Below are 22,669 nucleotides of genomic sequence, written 5' to 3' on the forward strand. Positions count from 1 at the left end.
TCTAACGACATAATATCTAGAGACTGGGGGATCTTGCAGGCTCACACGTTGCAAGACTACAACTAGATTTGGTTTCAACAAGTTGCTCCTCTTCAGCCGGGAAACAGCGGGGGCTGATGGGAAATGAAGTCTGAACTCAAAACGTCGCAGAAGTAACCGGTTATTTTCCACCGTGAGCTTGATTGTTTTGTCGAAGTTATACATCAACATGAGTCCTAATTCCATAATAAGACACTCTACCTTACCTACTCTTTTTCAGGGTGTTATTTTTTAAACCGAATGCCATTTTTCAGCCTGCAATTACTCTGACGTGCTGAAAAGGATGTATTGTGCCAGCGCTGCGTATAATCATCTGTAATTATCCATCATCTCTGCTGCACAACACCTCCCCTACCCTACCTCCCTCACCTGCCCCCCCCCGCCCGTTACAGGTCAGTTTGCTCTGAGCCCGGTGACGCCATGAATAAACCATGCTGAGGAACTAGATCACAGTGCCAGGGATAGTCAACACCAGAGAGAGAGAGACGGCCAATCAGGCTGGAATCACACCGACAGATCAGATCTATAGGTAGATAGGTAGGTAGGTAGGTAGGTAGACAGACAGACAGACAGGTAGATAAGTAGATAGGTAGGTAGGTAGGTAGGTAGACAGACAGACAGACAGGTAGATAAGTAGATAGGTAGGTAGATAGGTAGGTAGGTAGGTAGGTAGACAGACAGACAGGTAGATAAGTAGATAGGTAGGTAGGTAGGTAGATAGGTAGGTAGGTAGGTAGACAGACAGACAGACAGACAGACGGACATAGATAGATAGATAGATAGATAGATAGATAGATAGATAGATAGATAGATAGATAGATAGATAGACAGATATATAGATAGATAGATAGAGATAGATAGATAGATAGATAGATAGATAGAGAGATAGATAAATAGACAGACATACAGACAGATATATATATAGATAGAAAAACAGACAGACAGACAGACAGACAGACAGACAGACAGACAGACAACCAGACAGATATATAGATAGATAGGTAGGTTCCCTCTCTCTCCCGGGTTTCCAGAGTTACGGCCTCTGACGTCCCGTGCCCCCCTCCCTCTCTCTTTCTATCAACATCTGCTGCTGATTCACTCGTCTATTTCGGGCCTGGCTCGCCCCCACGCTGTCGACATCTAACCTCTGAGAGCGACGCCTTCGCTTCCGATCAAAAGTAGGGCGGCACAATGTATCTTTTTTTTATTTTAAATTTTTTGTAATCACCATCGCGGAAGGCTGCGACACATCGCATAATACACTCGAGAGAGTTTATGTGTTTAGTTGAAAGAAACTTTTTTTCTAGTGCTGCCTTTTCATGTTCAATTCAGGACACATTTACATTGCTACGTTTTTGCTTTTAAAAACCAATATGTTTTGTTACGTTCAACGGGCGTAACTTTGTGTTCAACATTGGGGGGTGGGGGGGGGGGTTTGGAGAATGGTGAATGTTTCTGCAACAATTTTCGTTTTTTTTGCCTCAAGTTATGGTGCAAATGTCTTCAGGTATTTAAAGGAAATTATGATTGGTTGAGTTTCCCCCTCTCATTCCCCCTGCTCTGGCGTTACCCCCTCTCATTCCCCCTGCTCTGGGGTTTCCCCCTCTCATTCCCCCTGCTCTGGTGTTTCCCCCTCTCATACCCTTTGCTCTGGCGTTTCCCCCTCTCATTCCCCCTGCTCTGGTGTTTATTATTGATTGTTTATTGAAATTGTTAAGAGGATAACCCCTTGAGATGGAGCATCTCGTTTCCCCCTCTCATTCCCCCTGCTCTGGTGTTTATTATTGATTGTTTATTGAAATTGTTAAGAGGATAACCCCTTGAGATGGAGCATCTCGTTTCCCCCTCTCATTCCCCCTGCTCTGGTGTTTATTATTGATTGTTTATTGAAATTGTTAAGAGGATAACCCCTTGAGATGGAGCATCTCGTTTCCCCCTCTCATTCCCTCTGCTCTGGCGTTTCCCCCTCTCATTCCCCCTTCCTCTTTCTTTGTTTTGCGTTCTAACCTCCGGTGGATTTATGAGGACTATGGTTAACTGCTCCTCAGATCTCTGCAGGGTAAATCCAGACAGCTAGCTAGACTATCTGTCCAATCTGAGTTTTCTCTCGCACGACTAAAACAACTTTTGAAAGTACACACGTTCCACCAAAAAAAGTTCTTTCCCCGAGGCTATTTTGCAGCGGCACCGCGGCTTTTCTCCGGTGCTTAGCGCCGCCTAAGACGATTTTGATTGGTTTAAAGAAATGCCAATAAACCAGAGCACGTTTTCCTCCCATCCCAGAATGCTACGTGGAATAGCCAGACCCTCTTCCAGCGTGCTGTAGAGGAGGGTCTGGCAAAGCCAGACTAATGCCCAGTATACCAGAATGTTGATGAGATATTTTGGTTTGGGCATGTTAGCTTAAACGGAGATTAGTAAAACGGAGCTCAAAAACTTAACGCTTAAAAACCCAAACATAGTGACGTGAATGTTCAATGTGTTCAATAAGAGAATTTGGGAAATTATTATTTTGAGCAGCAGAAATGCAGAAACACTTTGATATCCGTTTATTGAAAGTAATATCGTTATCGTGGTATTCAACAACATTATCGCATACTGTACACATATCGTGCAGATCTTTTTTTCTGTCGGGCGAGTAAACATAACAACTCAGCGGCACGGGCGTCATTGCATCATATATGACATCATCATCATCGTTCTCTAGCCACCATCGGAGAAGGCTCGTTGAATGATTTGATTTGAACGTGCCGTCGGCCAATCAGGAATGGAGTTTGTGCTAGATGCTTTTGACGTTTATATTGCGTTTTTTTTTTTAAGCTTTTGATGTTGTTTAGAATTTTTTTTTCACGAATTTTGGACACTCGACAACTTTTTTTTTTACTATTTATTTTGAAAGGGGCCAGCACAAACTGACATCGGAGAAGGAAACGTGGAGGAACACACGGCATGAAGGCTACCGTAGCTGTAATATGTACTTTGAGCTGCGTGGCGCGAGAGAGTTGATTGCGATATATGATCTCAACGCTAGATGGCTAAATTCGCTAAATTAGACGCTAAATTCCCACACATTTGACCTCCAACGTTGAACCCTGCTTCATTAAAAGCCTGTAAATATATATATATATAATCAGATTACAATAATCCCCTCTGAGATGAAGTGGAGTAGAAGTATAAAGAAGCACGAGAAGAAAAGACTCCTAGAAGCTAAAATGTGTAATTTACGAACAGTACTTCCACAGTTCCCGTCTGAGGCTCCGGGACGCTCCATCTCTGTCTCTGTCTCTGCTGAACTTTTTAGTTTTATTTCCCCGTGTTGCTCTGCTGCAGTGACCCAGTTTCCCCCCTCAGGGATCAATACACTTCATCTCCTCTCTTTAACAGCGTCGCTCCGTCTGACAAATGAAACTACAAAAATGTGCAGGAATCCGTCCCGCTGACAAGACGCAAAGAGTGAAATGTTCTGCTCTCGGCGTCAACGTTTTCCCAGTTTCCTGGGAAAATGCGTTTCAACGGAGCGCTCTGGCCCACGTTATGTAGTGCTACAACAAAGCTGGGAAATACACAACATTGTCATTGATTTGTACCCTCAGACAGAACAGTGGAGGGTAGAGCAGACAAAAAAAAGCTGTTTTGTTTGTGCATATATTTGGCTTGTTGATGCATTATTGATCCCTAAAACAATGCTTCGTCATTACTACTGCCTTCATAACAAACATCTGCATGTCAGCCCTGTTCTGTTTCTCTCTCTCTCTCTTGAGCTCAGTGAGATTACCTGATTAAATACTGAGTTATACTAGTGGACCTTCAGATAAGATTTATAATAATATTACGAATTATTATTATGATTATGATTGTGACTGCAGACTCTCTTGTAGACTAAAAGGTTTCCAGACTGTATTTACAGCAGAGACGTGAAGAACGGAACAGAGAGAGGAAGAGGAGGAGGAGGAGGAGGAGGAGGAGGAGGACGACGAATGGGTCTGGTTAGAGGCTGAGAGAACAGACGTCCGCCCGCCCACCCGCCCGCCTGTCTGTCTGTGCCTGTCTGTCTGTGTTTCTGTCTGTCTGTGTCTGTCTGTGTGTCTGCCTACCTGCCTGTCTGTGTGTCTGTGTCTGTCTGTGTGCCTGCCTGCCTGCCTGCGTCTATGTCTGTCTGTCTGCCTGCCTGCCTGTCTGCCTGCCTGTCTGCCTGTCTGCCTGTCTGTCTTGATCCCACATTCAGACCTGAGCCGACAGTCTAACAGGTCTTCAGGATTCCTCAGAAATCTCTCGGCCATAAAAACCTGCCGGCTTCTTCTTCATCTCCCTCCATCTTCATCATCGTCACCAAACTAAATAAACTGCACGCTGACTTAACGCGTCAGCTTAAACATATTCAGTCAGAAATCAGAGTAAATATGATGATGTAGGTAGAAGGGATAGACGGATACTATATGAGAAGATGGAGGGATATTAAGAAGGCTGACAGAGGGATGTAAATGAATATGGATTATGGTTTACGTTGGATGATGGGAGGATGGAAAGAGGGTGAAAGGAAAGTCTGGGCGGGGGGAGGGGGGTGATGGAAAATAAAAGGATGATAATAACGTGTGTGGAAAGATGATAAAGGGATGAGGACAGAGGGGTCAGGAGGAAAAACTAGGAGTGAGCGATAAAGGAGGGAAGAAAGGATGACTACACTAACCATTTTCTGGCAATTCTGACGGATTAAAGAGGGCAAAACAAAGAGGTGTGAAAAAGATAAAGGGATGACGGAGGGATGTTTAGAGTGACAAAACAAAAGCACGGAAGGTGGGATGTCGGGAAAAAGAAGGATGGAGGATGGAAAGAAAGAAAGAAAGAAAGAAAGGGCTATTCAGAGACAGCATAAAGGAGGATAAAGGGATGACGAAGGGATGGTTAGAGCGACAAAACTAAGAGACGGAAGGTGTGATGACAGGAAAAAGAAGGATGGAGGATTGACTGCAGGGATGATAGAGAGATGTAGATGAAAAATGAGAGATGACAGAGTTTAGATGTATAGAGGGATATGATGGAGGGATGACTACAGGGAGAAAGCTGGAAAAAAAAGGAAGAGGAAAGATTGTTTACAAGAATGATGGAGGGAGCGGAAAGAAGTGAAAAGACAGACAGATGTAACGGTGGACGTTTAGAGGCAAAATAAAAAGGGGTGATGGAGAGATAGAATGATGGAAAGAAAGATGGAGGGATTAGGGATGGATGTGTTTAGAAGGATGGTTAGAAGAATGATGAAAAGAGAAAGGAGGGTGGAGGATGGAAAGGAGATGCCAGGATGGTGAGATTATGAAGGGATGAGAGTGTGCTAAGCAGGACGATGTAAAGAGTTGGATGATGGGGGGAGGGAGAGGAAGGAGGGCTGTTTACAGGAATGATGGACGGGTGGATGAAAAGAGAGAGACAGGGATGTGGAGAAGACGAAGGGATGAGTGGAGGCAGCATGAGAGAAGGTGAAGGGATGATGGAGGGATGAAGTTGTGTTTAGAAGGAAGGTGGGGAGGCAGATAATGGAGGGATGACTACACTATCTGTGTGTCTGAGGAACAGTTGTATGTTGCATGTATATATTTTAACAGAAACTGTCTATAGAATATATGGTGCTGAAAGTGACCCTTACCAATGTATATGTATATATATATAAACATTGGTAAGGGTCACTTTCAGCACCATGGACAGCTCATGAGGGGACTAATGCCGCATTCATATACAGCTGGGAAATTTCAGTCTTCATCCAAATAAAAAATACGTACACATACACACATTATATATATATATATATATATATATATATATATATATATATATATATATATATATATATATATATATATAAATAAAGAAAAAAAACCTTGGTTAGGGAGGTATATATGTGTGTGTATATGTACGTATTTTTTTATATATAAAAAATATATATATTTTTTTTACATTTACAATTGCATAATTTGTGCTAGAGCTGGGGGATACGGAGAAAATCAACTATCACAATATTTTTGACCAAATACCTCGATATCGATATCAAGGCGATATTGTAGCGTTGACTATTGGTGCTTTCACAAAATATTTACACAATGAGAGTTTTGATAAATAATCAGTTATGTTGATATAATGACTAAGTAGGTAAAGGTGAATAATAGAACAGCTACAACAGTCTGGTAATTTCAGAATATTACATCACTCTACTGTATAATGCAGCCTTTAAAACCAGGAAAAGACAACGCTTATGCCATGTTACGATATTACGATGTCCAAAATCTAAGAAGATATCTAGTCTCATATCACGATATCGATATAATATCGATATGTTGCCCAGCCCTAATTTGTGCTCCGAAAGCTTTTGCTGGCCACGGATGGTTTTGGGAGATTTAAGAAAGTCCACGTTGTCACTGTTTTTCTCCGAACATTTGTCGCTTTTTTACGTCATTTTTGAATTACTATTTTTTAGAAGGTTTTTGTCGCATTTTTTGACATTTGTACATTTGGTTCCGGTGTTTTTCTAGCGTTTTAGTTATATTTTTTTGGGGCATTTTTTCCCTTTATTAGACAGTGACTGTGGATAGACAGGAAAGGTGGGAGAGAGAGAGAGAGAGATGGGGGACGACACGCAGAAAAGGGCCGCAGGTCGGACTTACACGGGGCACACGCTCTTACTGGGTGAGCTAGAGGTCGCCCCGTTTTTAACGCTTTTTGAAGATGTTTTTTTTTTCTCTCAAATGTTCTTATATTTTAACCGAAGCTACCCTCTAAATATGCGGTGGCGAAGTCCAGGCAACGAGCCGCCAGAACTTTCTCGGCTATTTTACGGATTTATTTCTTGGAAGTGTACAGTTGGAGTTGATAACTCGTTGGAAGAATGATGGAAGGATGAAGAGAGGGATGCTCAGATGCATCATACAGAAAGATAAAGGGATGATGGAGGGATGGAGGTATGTTTAGAACACGTGTCAAACTCAAGGGCCAAATACGGCCCCTCGCAGGTTTTGATCCGGCCCGTATATGTCTTATGGTTCACAGTAACATTCGGCCCACATAGTTTTTGTCGCATTTTACAAAGTCACGTTTTCCGACCTTTTTGCCACTTTTCTGAATTGTTTGCCACTTTCCCTGATTTTTCGTCACTTTTTCTGATTTTTTTGTCACTTTTTCTGAATTGTGTCACTTTTTCCAACGTTTTTGTCACTTTTTCGGGCGTTTTTGCCACTTTTTATGTTTTTTTTGTCACTTTTTATGTTTTTGTCACTTTTTCAGGCGTTTAAGTCACTTTTTCTGATGTTTTTTGTCATTTTTACTGACGTTTTTGTCACTTTTTCAGGCGTTTTTGTGCATTTTTTTCTGATTTTTTTGTCACTTTTTCGGGCGTTTTTGCCACTTTTTACGAATTTTTTGTCACTTTTTCAGGTGTATAAGTCACTTTTTATTTTGTTTTTTGTCACTTTTAGTGACGTTTTTGTCACTTTTTCCAACATTTTTGTCACTTTTTCGGGTGTTTTTGTCACTTTTTCGTGTGTTTTCTATGATGGCCGAGGAACTTTATTGCCGACTTTTTTAAGGGTTTTCTATATCGACCAATCTGTAAGTGAGAAGACTATATGAGACACGCAATAATACAGTAGATGAAATAAAAGCATGTCTGACCCTTGATGGGATTGTCTTTTCCCAGTTTGGCCCTGTAGGGAAACGGAGTTGGATGATGAAGGGATGACTACAGAGGGGGAAGGAAGGGAAGGGACGGAGGACTGTTACAAGAATGATAGATGGATGAACGAAAGAGAGCTTGGGAAGTTAGTCTGGTTCTTAGTCTAGGAGGAAAGATGGATGGATGAGAAGAGACAGACGTGTAACAGAGATGACAGACCGATGTAAAGATGGAAGAATGTCCAGAGGCGGCATGAAGAAAGATAAAGAGATGACTGAGTCATGGTTTAGAGAAGGAAGATGACTTCAGAAAAGAAGGGAGGAAGGAAAAGGAAGATGAAAGACTGCAAATAAGAAGGACGGATAGATGAAAGGAGAGAGAGAGAGAGAGAGGGATGTAGAGCAGACAGATGGATGTCCAGAGGCAACATGAAGGAAGATAAAGAGATGATGGAGGGATGGACATATAGGCTCAGAAGGGAAGATGGAGAGGTGGAAGATGAAGGGATGACTACAGGGGGGAAAGGCGGATTGAAGGATGAATGGATGGACAGGAATGTAGGGACGAATGGAGGGATGGAACAAAGTTTAGAGTGAAGACAGGCACATGTAAAGATGGAGGGATGACAGAGAGATGAAGGTATAGTTGGAATGAAGACGGAGGGGTGGAAGAAAAGGAAGGGAAAAGGATGACTCAGAAGAATGATAGATAGAATGAAAGAGGGGTGGAGAGTATATGACAAATGATCCCACGCAACATAAAGGAAGACAGAGAGACGATGGAGGGATGGAAGTAGGTTTAGAAGGAAGAGGGAGCCGGCCGATGATGGAGGGATGACTACAGGGGGGAAAGGAAGGAAAAAGGATGAATGGAGGAAAGGACAGACAGGGCTGTAAAGGAGGTGAAGGGATGATTGAGGGATGGAAGAAAGTTTATATAATAAAAGGACAGACTGATGGAGGGATGTTCAGAGGAATCATAACAGGAGATGGAGGGATGAAAGGATTTTGGAGGAAAGTTAAAACGGATGTAAAGACGGACAGAGGGATGTAAAAAAAATAAAAAATGAAAATAAAAAAGGATGGAGGGAATTCCCTGTTGCGTGCAGCTACGGCCAATCAGCTCTCCCCACCCACACACACACACGCGCGCTGGGATGTTATAGGACTGTTATGTAACGGTGTGTGTTTCTGTGTCTGTGTGTGTGTGTGTGTGTGTGTGTGTGTGTGTGTGTGTGTGTGTGTGTGTGTGTGTGTGTGTGTGTGTGAGAGAGAGAGAAAGAGAGGGGGGGGGTATACCCTGCTTTTTGAGAGAACACCAAAACACCGCGAGAATAAACAACAACCCAGGAATCATTTCACAGTCATAGATGATTTCAATGTAAATCTTTTCAAAAATGGACAAAAAAATGGACATAAAAAGCTGAATTTTAGGCGATGTCTTAAGCTATAGTCCCGATTTCTACACATATTCGCGCTTTCTATCGCTAAGGGGTCACAGGAAACACTAGGTTTGCATCACTAACCGACTAACGGTCCCCCCCCCCCCTCGCTGAATTAAACATAAATAGCCCTAATAATGACATTAAAATAGCGATAGATATGTGTGGACAAGACACTGTCTGTTCTTACCTGGGTGGCTTTATGGAACTGCTTTTTAAACCCCGCGACGGACATCGCTTCGCTGGAGGAGAGACAAAACCAAAAAAAATATATATATATAGGGCTGAATTAGATTTCCAAAAATATATATGTATGTGTATAATAATTATTAGCAGGCCCCGGTGTGTTTACAAGCAGAAAAACTTGGCGGTACTCCGTGTAACGGTCACCAGACGTGGATATTATCCGGTTATTTTGGTGAAATTGGCGGTGGAATCGGATGCAGACGGATCGCCAGACCAAACCCAGCTGAATCTATTTTCAGACGGAGGGAGAGAGAGAGAGAGAGAGAGAGAGAGAGAGAGAGAGAGAGAGAGAGAGAGAGAGAGAGAGAGAGAGAGACAAAGATCGTCTAGTGACACCTGTATCAAGTCTGACTGCAGGAGCATCAAATGGAGCTAACTTTTTACATAAAAACTGCACTCAATCTTTAGCAATACATCAAAAACCATCTACGCTGGAATAACCAATTTGTTATTTTATAAACTTCAATCTGTCGAATGCGGAAAACATTTTATTTAAGTGGTTTTGTGAGATATGTAGCTACAGGTTGCAAACTTGATTTGAATACAGTCTCTCCCCTGTTACTGCCGTCCCAGTGTACAGTGTATATACATAATGAATCAATCATATACTGAAAAATCGGGAAAATATTATTTATCAGTCATGTTGTGACTATTAATTTCATGTTTTTTAAGTAATGATTGCCTTTTTTTCATTCTACATGACAATAAAAGAGGTGAAGCTGTGAAATTATAGTACCAGAAATGATTTAATGGGTAGAACACCTCAAGAAAAAGTTTAAACGTGAACTTAAACATTCTCGACAACAGAGAGAGAGAGAGAGAGAGAGAGAGGGAGGGAGAGAGGGTGGGTGTGTGTGTGTGTGTGTGTGTGTGTGTGGGGGGGTCTCAGTAGGCCTAGTCCGAGTCACAGTCTGCTACTTTCTCCTTGTACTCCACTACATCTCAGAGGTAAATATTGTGCTTTTTTACCCCCACTACAGTGTTTTTTCCTCGGTTTGTGGAAGACTTTAGGTGCAAGTTTTTCAATAACAAGTCATCATTTTTGAACCATTATTATATTATTATTATTACCATATCTGTGTCTAAACGTTGGAAAAGCTAGAGCAGATAATACATAAATAACCTCCTTCTTAAGCTACATGAAGTATTTAAAAAGCCTCTTGGATCAGCTGGAAAATGCATCGTCACAAAACACATTACACCATGAAAAGTTCACTTTTTGACATGACTGGAATAGGCCAAAAATATGAAAAACAAACTTTAGATATAATGTGTGTCATCTAAAACTAAAGCTAATATTGCCAAGTCATGGGGTTTTTTTGAAGATTATTGTAGTTCTTGGAAATAGAGGCAGAGTGACAGCTCTCGCTTGACTCCCTCCTTTAAATGTTTCTGGATTTAAAATGATTACACAGATTTATTTTGGTCTAACTGTAAGCTTAATGTTTGTGTTCAATTGTGTTTTTGGTTTCAGCAGACCATAAACACAGAGGAGGGAGCAGCGCTACTGTCTGACGATCTTTGGCAGGGAGGGAGCGACACGCTCTCTTTTTGGCCACGTTTTGTGTGACGTCACCGCGTCGCCCTCCGCCCACCTGGCTGCCGCTGCGAGCCTCCCAGCGTCGCACGAGACAATCTTCCGCGCTCTGAATACGTGATGAGGGAGAGGAGGGGAGGAAGGGACGTTCAGGGGCTTCAGCACCAAGGACAGCTCCTGACTACTTCATATACAGCTGGGACATTTCAGTTTTTAACAAAGACAAAATGATGTACACACACACACACACACATATACACACACACACACATATATATACATACATATATATACACATACATATATATATATACACATACATATATATACATATATATACATATATATATATATATATATATATATTATATTTATATTATTATTATTATATTATATTTATATTATTTAAATATTTAAAACATGGAGAAGATACAAAATAATGTCTTGGTGTATATTTAGGATGCATACACACTGGGACACTAAACAGCAAGAAGGTAAAGAGACATTTGTGACACTAGAGGAAGCCACACAACAGGAACTGGGACTTGAGGAAAATTAGTTTAACTTTTGTTTTTGTTCTTCAGATTTTAAAACTTTTCCAAATTTTACTTTTCAAGAATTCCATGGACTTTTTTTCTGGCTTTCCGTGACTGTTGCAACCATGTTTTCAGGTTGCGTTAGATTATGTAATAGTCAGAGTTAAACTACTACAAAGTTTAGGGAAAGTCTGTGAAGAGCCTGACACAATCTCACGTCATACGGAGTCAGGCTGAGAGATGAACAGCCGAGATGTTGCTCAAGGACTCTTCACAGAAGTGAACACGGGGGATGGATTTTAACAAGAGGACGTCAGTGTATGGTATCTCATAACCGCCAGAGACAAATGCAGACAGACACAAACCGAGTCTGAGAGAGAGAGGACATTGAACGCCACCTTTAAGCAAAGAGACGGCAGATAGAAGTCAAACACGCTGCACTGTAGTCATCTTCATCATCATCATCATCATCATCATCAGCTTTATTGCCAGACTGAAGGTCCATTCAGAAGACACAGACACGACATACAACATACATTAAAAAGAGAAATAAATACAAAAGAAACAATACTGCATTTCTATAAAAGACACCTATACCAGCCCCCAGACCTAAATCAAATTGAGAATCTCTGGCAAGACTTGAAAAGTTTTTTTATTTGTAAAAAAACATTTGAAAACCCAGGTATCCTTTTCCTTCCACTTCCCAAATATGGGCCACTTAGTGTTGGTCCCAATGAAATACATTTACGTTTGTAACGTGACAAAATGTGGAACAGTTCAAGGGGTATGAATACCTTTGCAAGCCTCAGTATGTAGAGGTTCACTCCTCGACGCAGCGGCCGCGGGTTCGACTCCGACCTGCGGCCCTTTGCTGCATGTCATCCCCCCCCCCGCCTCTCTCTCCCCTTTCATGTCTTCAGCTGTCCTATCAAAATAAAGGCCTAAAATGCCCAAAACAATCTTAAAAAAGATTATCTCAGCTAGTAAAGACATGAGGAATAAATCGATTGCTGTGATAATGCAACAGATGACAAGTTGACCCAACATCCACACATCAGTTTTATAAAAATATATCTATTGTTAGTGTAGGTATTATTAAGAGCTGTAGACTATGGAATTCATTACCAGCTGACATTAAGGTCATATCGGACTTAACATTTTTTACTTCCAGCATTAAGTTGTGGCTAAAGGCAAATCAAAACTGTAAGCATTTTTAACTATTGTTATTAGTATTATTTTGTTTAGTTGTGTAGTGAGTGAAGGTGTGTGTGTGTATGAAGAAATGCCTATGATTTTTCCTTTTTATTTCTCTTTTTTTCTTATGCATGTATCTGTTTTATAATGTTCTTAGAAATGCCCAACCAGCGACAAGAGTTGAGAATTAGCACTAGCTATAAACTCTATATGCTGCGCATCAGTTACGGGCTTTGTATTGGAACTATGTTTGCTTGTATGGTCCTGTATGGTCCTTGTATGTTAGATAAACAAATAAATAAAAAAAATTATAAAAAAAATTGCAGTAAATACAGCACGTTGAAGACTTCAGGTCAATTCGTACGTTCTAAATATCTGCCTTCCTCGTGTTTGGGTTCACTATGTAAACAGGTAATAAATTACAAATTACAGCACGCACGGAGATGAGAAGGGTATGTATGGACTTATCTAACTCTGGGGGGACACGGGGAATAACACAAAGTCCCAATAAGTCGGCGTGTTCCTTTAAAATCTTCCAAGAGTGACATCGTGACTAAACCCCAGTAATCCAGTTCAGTGGATTCTCCTTCACACTAGCTCCATAATGCGCCCCCCGGTGGTACTGGTCGTACTACACCGTTGAAAAGCGTCGGAAGAGAGTAGAAAAAATAAAATAAAAAATGCCGCCTCCAGATGACCAACGGACCCGATTTTTTTCCGCAGCGCACTCGTTCGCATCGGCTCGGACCCGTTCGCTCGCGGTCTGTGAATCTCCATAAGGAAATGAATGACTCTCGGTTGTTTCGCAGCCGTGGTTACTGTGCCACAAGCGATCCACCAAAACCTGAACTCACTGAAAAGTCAAGCCTGAAATCTTGCTCCGTAGCGCGGGCCTCTGGTCCCAGTGATGCGGCATACACAGACCATGAGTATGTGTCGTTACAACAACAGAACCACAAAAAGCCAGTTTGTGAGTCGTGTATTTCCCTCCCAGTTCCCCCCAGCTGGTGGAGGAGAGCCCTGAGAGACTTCTTCCATCGTGGGTCAGTTAAAAGGTCCGGTGAAATACCGCGGCGGCCGTCATCTCCCGACTCAACGTTGGCCCAGACGTAGTAGTGAAGGTAGCGCTGGGGCTTTCTCTTAAACGAGCAAGTCGTCCTGACTTACAGTTTGGTGTTGATAACTTAGTTTGAGTAAATATGCGCTGAGTCCAGCACCCAGGATCAGGACGATGCAGCCAAACACACCGAGGATCGGTACGCTCAGGTACAGACGCCCACCTGATGGGAAAAAAACAAACATACATACATATAAGTATAATATATCAGATTTTATATCAGATTTATGGGTTTCTTTGAACCAATTTGACCCAAAATAACATGAATGTGTTGATGTACGTTGTGTGGAAGCTCTGTAACATTCTTGGCAGGTAAAATTAATGATTACTTTCATTGAATCGTGGGTGTTTTTTTGTTTTCAATTTTATAGCATTTGAAATAAACTGTGATCCACTTGACATCCTCTGATCTTAACTATCAGTCAAAATAGTCCACAATGTATGTTTTTTTAAACATAAAAAAATAGGTATTATGCCATTTAAATTAGGTTTATTGGCCATGCATTTTAAAAAAGCGTCAAAAAAAAGTGACAAAAACGTTTCAAAACAGCGTCAAAAATCGTTGGGAAAACCCAGAAGGACAACAAGTTCACAAACTTCAAGAATCGCAATTAATAAAATAGTAGCAACGAGATGGAAACCTCCACATTCTCTTAATAAGCAGTATTGGGTTCTCACATTTATAGATGTGGTGTATCTCGAATTGTCCACTGCACGCATTCATGGCGCAAGAGAGGACACCATTAGACTCTGGGCCCAAACATTGGAAAAACTCAAGGGTTTACTGAGTTGAATTTATACCCCCTTTTCTCTGTTTTTTGGTCATTTTGTTTTATTTTTGTTGTTCTTGTTCATCTGGTTCATTCATGTTTTCCTCATTATTATTCATATGTCAACTGTCGTAGATTTCTCGCAGCTCTACTCCACTGGTTTAATTATTATCCCCCTTTCCCCCTTTTTTTTTTTATGGATATTTTCTAACAATTCTAATAATCTGTAGTACTTAAATATATTTGTGTATATTTTGATATTTTGAAATATGTTCTGTAGGTTTGTTTATTATTTATTTATTTTATGTAATCTCTCTGTATATTTTGTTATCCCACTGATATAGTGCCCTTTATAGCCTATTTATCATTGATTTATTCATTTTTATTTCGTACTGGCGTAATTGCTGATTGTTTGTCTTCGTCGTTACATGTTTAAACGATGTTAAAACAATAAAAATTTGATAACAAAAAAAAAAGAATCGCAATTAATGAAAACCCAATACAAATCTAATCGTCACCCACGTATCGTCAAAGAATCGAATCGGGACAAAAAGCATATGGTGCTAGCCCCTAGTAAGCATGACTCGGCGTCTTCCAGCCCTAGTAAGCATGACTCGGCGTCTTCCAGCCCTAGTAAGCATGACTCGGCGTCTTCTGATGACATTTTGCTTCAGTCTTCCCAGAGTCGGTCCGTGTGCTCACCTTTAACAGCCGTCTCATCGTTTGGACCTGGAGTCTGGAGGATTTTGGGATGCAGCGGCGTCTCCGTCGTCAAGGCTTTAACAGAGCTCGACTCTGTTAAAAAAAAAATTAAAAAAAAAGATAGATTTGTAATGATTTAAAAACACATTATAGGACAAACAGTTGTTGACAAAACGATCCTTAAAATCTTTAAACCTGTCGGATCCTGAACACAGGGCAGAAAATCTACAAGAGAGCTCATTTACATATTCTCTTACTGTCTGTTTATTTGTCTTGTTGCTATTTTCGGGATTCTGATTGGCTAACGTGGGCTTGAGCTTCTCGTTACACCGCCACCTACAGGTCTGGCGTGCTCTTGGCTGCATTGACGGCATGTATATATATATATACATACACGGGTATGTGTAAACGAACACTTTTCTGAAAACTGACAGCTGTGCACGATATTTTAGAAAACGGAACTACAGTCATTAGATCTGTGAAAAGCCTTTTAGTTTCATTCATTCATTCATTCATTCATTGGGCTCAGGGTGCTGCACCTAAAACCCTGCAGAAATATTTCTAAAAATGTTGACAGAAAGAAAATGACGATTTTGTTAAATCGCAATTATTTCTGAGACAATTAATTGTACCGTGTCACAGCTCTGCTTGAGTTTGACACGTGGTTTACCCCTTGTGTTGACTTAGGGTCAAATTGACCAGTTTTCAAATTTTGTTTAATTGTTTAAACGTAGAAATAAGCGCTGAAAATGTAAAGAAGAACATTTTTACAATTTAAAACATTGGAAAAAGCAAAAACAAAATGTGAAAAAAAAAGGCTTCGAAAAAGGGGTTTTTCAAGGTTGACGGACAAGGGTTAGACAAAAACTAGTTTACATCCCGGACGTTCCCACTTCCAGGATTTGGAAATCTAAGTTCTCCTGGGATGGCTGCCCCACCTCACCTCACACATACTGAGGCTGTTGCTATGGAAACGCAGCGCAGGTAACGATAGCCTTCGCAAGCAGCTAGCACGGACTCTCTTTTGCTTAACGGTAAAGAAAAGAAAACAATAACATTAACTAACTGCTCGAGGCAGCGGTAGCGCAGCAACTCCCTGTGCTCTTCGCAGTAAAATGTCTGTTTTTGTGAAAAGGAGTCTGGCGGCTTCAAAGAGATCGGAGATAACGGCTCCAGTTCCCCATCGTAAAGTGCTTTCTGACAACCAGGTAAAGCTCTGAAAATATTCTAAATATAGAGTTTGATTTGTTTTGTGTTTTTATTTTGGGTTTATTAGGGATAAGGACCGTGCATATTTATGAACATTGGTGTAAAAAAACCTAGGCAGGTAACATAGGACTAACATAGAGACAGCCAGCAGTCATACAGCACTCATTCCCTATACATTAACAAGGTACACATAATGGTGACATATACATTGACAAAACAGACAAACAAAAACAGCGTCCTGGCAGTGCTTCCCTCCGAGACACCAGCCATCAGTCAACGTTTTTCTCAGACGCCAAGTATTGAGTATAGCATGCTAGCTCGTTCTGAATGGCAAAACACTACTACAACACACACTAGTTCACCATAATCTACAAAAGAACTACTAAATGTCCGTCTTCTGCAGGTATTCCACGCTAAATTGGAATTGCGCCCCGTTTAGAAGAAGTCTCCCGGCTAATCCTGCCTTGTACTGGCCGGGGAGAAGTTGGGAAACAGCTAGCTAGCTAACATGATCCTTTCCTAGCTACTGCACATGTGCGAGTGCCAACAAAGATGGAACAGAAGTGAGATGTCTCACTCTGTAGCTAAAACAGAGAGGTCAACACACAGGGTGAAAACAGGAGCTGCAGCAATGAGCAGTATAATAAAAATATGGTGTTTTTTGAAAATTAAACCATGTAAACCTATTCTGGTACAACCTCAAAATACAATTATTAACCTGAAAATGAGCACAATGTGGCCACTTTAATGTACAAAGGGGCTATGAACCAATCAGATTGCTCGATTTGAGCTACCCTTTTTTATAATGAATCAAATTACCTGTGATATTGAGTAGACAGCTACCAGAGTTCCTCCCATAACTTGTGACCACATGGCACTTGTATAGTCCCGAGTCTTCAGTCCTGAGTCTGGACACATTAAATCGGAGTCGTCCTTCTCTGAGGACGTCTTTGTCCCACTGGACTCGTCCTGCAAACTGTTCGTGCTGAGCCTCTGGGACCTCAACTCCTTCATGGAGACGAAACATAACTGGATTCTTGAGTACAGCTAACAGTTGACAGAAGACATTAAGAGAGTTGGAGGAACTGTTATTGTTGGTTGTGAAGGTCCAATCCAGTGTGATCTCCTGGTTCTCCTCTGCCTGATAGGAGCTCTGGGTCACATTTACTACAAATGTTCCTGTTGAGGAGACAGAGAGGGAAAGTGAGGAGCAGACACACACGCTGACAACTTTAAACACATATGGAATTATGTGTAATACAAAGTGTGAAATAACTGAAAACATGTCTTATATTTATGATTCTTCAAGTAGCCACCCTTTGCTTTTTATTAATAAGGGAAAAATTCCACTAATTAACCCTGACAAAGCACACCTGTGAAGGTAAAACCATTTCAGGTGACTACCTCATGAAGCTCATTGAGAGAACACCAAGGGTTTGCAGAGTTATCAAAAAAAGCAAAGGGTGGCTACTTTGAAGAATCTAAAATATAAGACATGTTTTCAGTTATTTCACACTTTTTTGTTAAGTACATAATTCCATATGTGTTCATTCATAGTTTTGATGCCTTCAGTGAGAATTTACAATGTAAATAGTCATGAAAATAAAAAGGAAACGCATTGAATGAAAAGGTGTGTCCAAACTTTTGGCCTGTACTGTAAGTGGCCTGATGTTTATACTTGTGCGCTGGTGTGTGCGTGTGTGTGTGTGGGGAGTGGGTGATAGAGCGAGTGAGAGAGTGATGGTGATTAGCTTCGGAGTGAGTAGCGACTCTAGAGTCATAGTGAGAGAACCAAAGTGTCTCCCCCGCTCTTTCTGACCACGGTGAGACATCTGGAGCAGGAGAAGTTAAAGGTACAATATGTAACATTTCTGCTTTGAAATGTCTAAAAACGACCATACCTATGTTATATATTTTTATGAGCTGTGTTCTTACACTATCCCAAATGTTTCCAACAAATGTCAAACCCAGAGAAATCTGTTATTTTATTTTCAGACACGGCAAGTTTCCTTTAGTCGCCCGTCAGTGGCGTCAAATAACCTTTCACCCTCCAGTTACTCTAACTTCCGTCAGAACACTGGCACCAAGATGATACGTTCAGGAGTAATTGTAAATCATACAATGTCACAGCAAAAAAATACTTGTAACCGTAATACTGCTTTTTTTTGGCCATACAGCATCATTTTGTGATTAATTACATCCCACTTTTTATCACAGTAATACAACAGAGACCTTATCTATTTTGTAAGTTCAATATCGATACCAGCTTAACGTTACTACAATGTGCCAACGTTGATGCTAATGCTTTGTGGGTAACATTATGAGGTTACGACATCGTTCAACACGCTAATAAAGTTATTTTTAGTATGACTGTTTCGACCACAGCTAACAGGACTGAGCTAACCCACGAATAACTTCACTAGTAACGTTAACGTTAGCTGTATAGATAGACGATTAATCTAATGCTAATTTAGCCAAAGTAGCACACCCGGTCTGTCTGCCTCACTCCCCCGGCGCAGAGAGACTCAGTCGGGATGACAGCTGACAACAGCCCCGGGACATATAGCTAGCTAGCTATCGTTAGCCCCCAGTCAGCTATCAGCCAGCTACTTTCATTAACTTATCTCCAGTGCCTGGTGCTTACGACGCTAACGGCAGTTTAATTAAACGTCGGGAAACAGACTATATCAGACCCAGCACCGAGTCACAACAGCGGCCATCCATAGCGGTAGCTACATCTCCGTAGCGCTACCGGTGTATGTGCCGAAAATCTCCTCCCTGCCGAATTTCGCCCCCCTTCGCGTTTAGCTGTCTTTACGGTTAGCTAAATTAACCCGACAAAAGGTGGGTTAAGCACCAAAACGAAAAGTTAAGATTACTGAAAAGTGAAGGGGAGATAATTCCGGGCAGCTGGGAGATGTTCTGCTGCTGCACAACCGGCATCAAACGTCCTGGCTCGCTGTCGCGGAGATTCCCCCGACAATCCCCACCCACACCTGTCTCTCAGCCTCGTTTAGTAGCTAGCTAGCGTTACAACAAACCCCGTCCGCCCCGGTGTTGAAACGATCCAAAAGGTGACACTGATATGTGAAATATTTTGTGTTTTAGCTGCTGGCTACTGTTAGCTTGCTGGCTCACTAGCTAACTGGTCAGCTACAAATAAAAATCTAATCAAGAAAAACGTAATTATGTTGGGGAAACTGCAGCTATTTTATTACAATAACATGAATAAACGTAACGTGAATAAACTTGAATGGGTAAACTTGTCCGTGAACTGATGCATTCTAACCGGCAGCGAAGGTGTTTAACACTAAAAACTCCCATAATTCCACGCAACTTCCCAACGTCATCAAAAGTCCAGTTTTACCATCCATTGTTTTGGTTGAGAGACCCCTAGCGGCAGAAAGTTACATATTGTACGTTTAACTCTCTCCTTGATTTAATGTTGTTTAGGGAGAATGCAACGCTACCAAGCCACGTGTTTTATTTCATGTGAATACTAGTTTACTAGAGGAGTAACTTAGTATTTGAAGTAATGCAGCAATGCAGGAAGTGTAGCCTACATTTAGTTTCCGTGCTTATTGTGTTTCCACAACAACGTGGATTCGGAATGTGCGTGTGTGTGATGCGTGAGATGAGAAAGCAGAGGTTTAGTCACGTATGTCATGGCTGTAAAAAAAACAAACAATGGTTATCTGTATATCTTTGCCAAGCACAAACCAGTACAGAAGGCATCAGTAAATTGTTGGGGAGGGTCATCCATGTTTTCCATATCATTTTGGAGGGTCATCCGAACTTTATTGCTGGTGAAAAAAAGTCCCAAAACTCCTCCGGTGGCCCCTGAAATAAATAACAAACAGTCCTTTAGTAGAGTTTTTCAACTGAGGAAGAACAAGGAAGTATGAGTTTACGGTTATGATCAGGGGTCCGTTCCAGAAAGCAGGTTTAGTGAAAACTCTGAGTAGGTTAACCCTGAGATGAGGGAAACTCTGGGTTTTCTGTTTCAGAAAGAGAGGGAACTTCACAACCTAACCTGGTCGGGAGCAGGTTTTCTTCAAGAAACTGAGAAAAAAAAACAAAAAAACTCAAGTTTCTTCGAATGAGAGAAACTCATTTCCTCATTCATTCATTCAGTCTGTATCAGGCGCATTTTAATGCAGTTTGTTATCTGCATGAATAAAAAAAACGTATTGGTTTAAGTTAGGCCAGTGTTTCCTTTAGGATTTTTTTTTAGCAGCACCCCCCCTCCACTATGAAACAGAACTGACACTTTGCTGCAACATAAACAAATATATTTATTCACCTCTATTCACACACACAATGAGGCATATTTTCAGTTGTGATTGAACTGTATTTTTTTAGTTACTATATAGGCCAACTTTGATCTTGACATATAGGCTAAGCATTCTGTAGCAAATAACAATAAACCCACTATTAATTACTAGGGGTGGGAATCCCCAGAGGTCTCACGATACGATATCATCACGATACTTATGTCACGATACGATATTATTGCGATTTTAAACATATTGCAATATTCTGCGATATATTGCAATGTATTACTTTTTTCCAACTTCAAAGGAAAATGTTGTCAACATCTGTTTTATCGAAAAAGATAAATGTCCCTGTTTGTTCATCTCACTTCAATTGTATTGCTGCAAAAAGGGATTGTCAAGCAGACAGACTGACCAACACATATATCATAAAAGACTGATACTATATTACACGAATAATATCAAACGATATCTGTACTACTTTTTGGAGATTCGACTATAAAATTTATTTGGAGGTTTTATGACAGTCCATCAGATATGTAGATACCTTATCCGTCCTCATATCACTAACACCAACCATCGTGGACAGGCTTTAACATCCCAGCAGATTCTTTGTGCATTACGTTTTTTGCAAACGGCAGTTTTCTTTATAACAGTGTAGCGGATCATACTGTGATAGTAAAGCCACTGTATGCAGAGCCGTCAGAAAAGTGTGACTGGCTCTGAAACGTTTTTTTAAACGTTTTTGTAGTGTTCCCTGGACACAAACCAGTGAGAGCCATTAAAAAAGAAATGAAAGATTATACTTCTAGTTCTGTTAATGATCATGGTGCTGAAGCCTCAGAATGGGTAGTAGCTTTCTTTTTTCGCCCGCAGGATTGCACCTATCTTATTTAACTGATATGTTGATTTTAAATACCCCAGTCAGAGCACTTAGGTCAAATGACCAGCTTCTTTTGGACTGTCCCAGATCCAGACTGAAAACCAGAGGGGACAGAGCTTTTTCAGTTTCAGGTCCTAAGCTCTGCAATGCTCTTCCCCTCAATATTAAAGCAGCTAGCCCTATTGAGTCATTTAAATCACTTTTAAAAACTTATCTCTTTGAAATGTCTTTTAACACAAGCTGAGCTGTGACATTGTTAATATTGTTTGTAGTCATGTTTTCATGCGTTTTAATTATTATTATTATTATTATTATTTCGGGGATACTATGTTTTTAATAGGTTTTTGGCTAATTAGTATGCTTTTTATGCTGTTACCGGTATTAGTATCTGTACAGCACTTTGGGGCAGGAGTGACTGCTTGTAAATGTGCTCTATAAATAAACTTGGCCTTGACCTAAATGAAATTATAGGTGTAATACAATTCCAGTTTTCACCAGTAATATTATAAGTTAACTGTGATTAAATATGAAATGAATACACCGTTAATGCGTACGCATTGACTCGAGCAGCAATTTTCTCCCACACCAATTCTTTGTCTTTTGCAGCTGGGTCAATGACGTGACGCCCATTTTTTTGGGTCTATAAGGTTAAATTAAATTTAAATACATTTAATTTAAAAAACAGACAAACAAATTACATTAATACCTACTTTTTTAGAGACCATATTTGAAAGAATTTGGTTTTAATTAATTTTAAGAGAATAATTGGCGATTAATGGCAAAAATGTCTAAGTGGTGTAACAGTCAGAACTTTGTACCAAAATTTTTATCTTGCTTAAAAAAATTCTTAATAAAAGATCCCATTAACTACTTGGGCATTAACCTAAATTAAAGGTTATTATACATATTTACAATATATTTTAAAATGATGCTTATATTTATTTTAATAATTTAGGGAGTCCTGTCAGTCATGCTATAGCTTCCTGAAATGTCAAATGGTGTAACCACCATTTAAGGTGCCATTTTGTTAAAATCAGCAAGAAGACCACATGACAGGAAGTTACATC

General features: G+C 40.5%; 2 protein-coding genes across 2 annotated transcripts in view; both read right to left on the minus strand.

Moving 5' to 3' along the window:
* The window catches only part of LOC120573522 (endophilin-A1-like), a 40,151-nt gene extending 30,541 nt beyond the window's left edge, over positions 1-9,610 (minus strand). Inside the window, exons 1-2 of the mRNA XM_039823308.1 lie at positions 9,487-9,610; positions 9,325-9,376 (exon numbers count right to left, since the gene is read on the minus strand). Of these exons, the coding sequence (XP_039679242.1) occupies positions 9,325-9,369 (45 nt within the window). The 5' untranslated portion in view covers positions 9,370-9,376; positions 9,487-9,610. The remainder of the gene's footprint in view (positions 1-9,324; positions 9,377-9,486) is intronic.
* A 2,289-nt stretch (positions 9,611-11,899) lies between these two features.
* LOC120573521 lies at positions 11,900-20,208 on the minus strand. The gene is made up of 4 exons (XM_039823307.1): positions 20,166-20,208; positions 17,265-17,624; positions 15,237-15,329; positions 11,900-13,927 (listed from the first exon to the last, which is right to left on the minus strand). The coding sequence occupies exons 1-4, from the start codon at positions 20,206-20,208 to the stop codon at positions 13,788-13,790; spliced, it is 636 nt and encodes a 211-aa protein (XP_039679241.1). The 3' UTR covers positions 11,900-13,787.
* Between the last annotated feature and the right edge of the window lie 2,461 nt (positions 20,209-22,669).

Source organism: Perca fluviatilis, chromosome 14 (assembly GCF_010015445.1).
Source record: "Perca fluviatilis chromosome 14, GENO_Pfluv_1.0, whole genome shotgun sequence".
In the NCBI taxonomy this organism is placed as follows: Eukaryota; Metazoa; Chordata; class Actinopteri; order Perciformes; family Percidae; genus Perca; species Perca fluviatilis.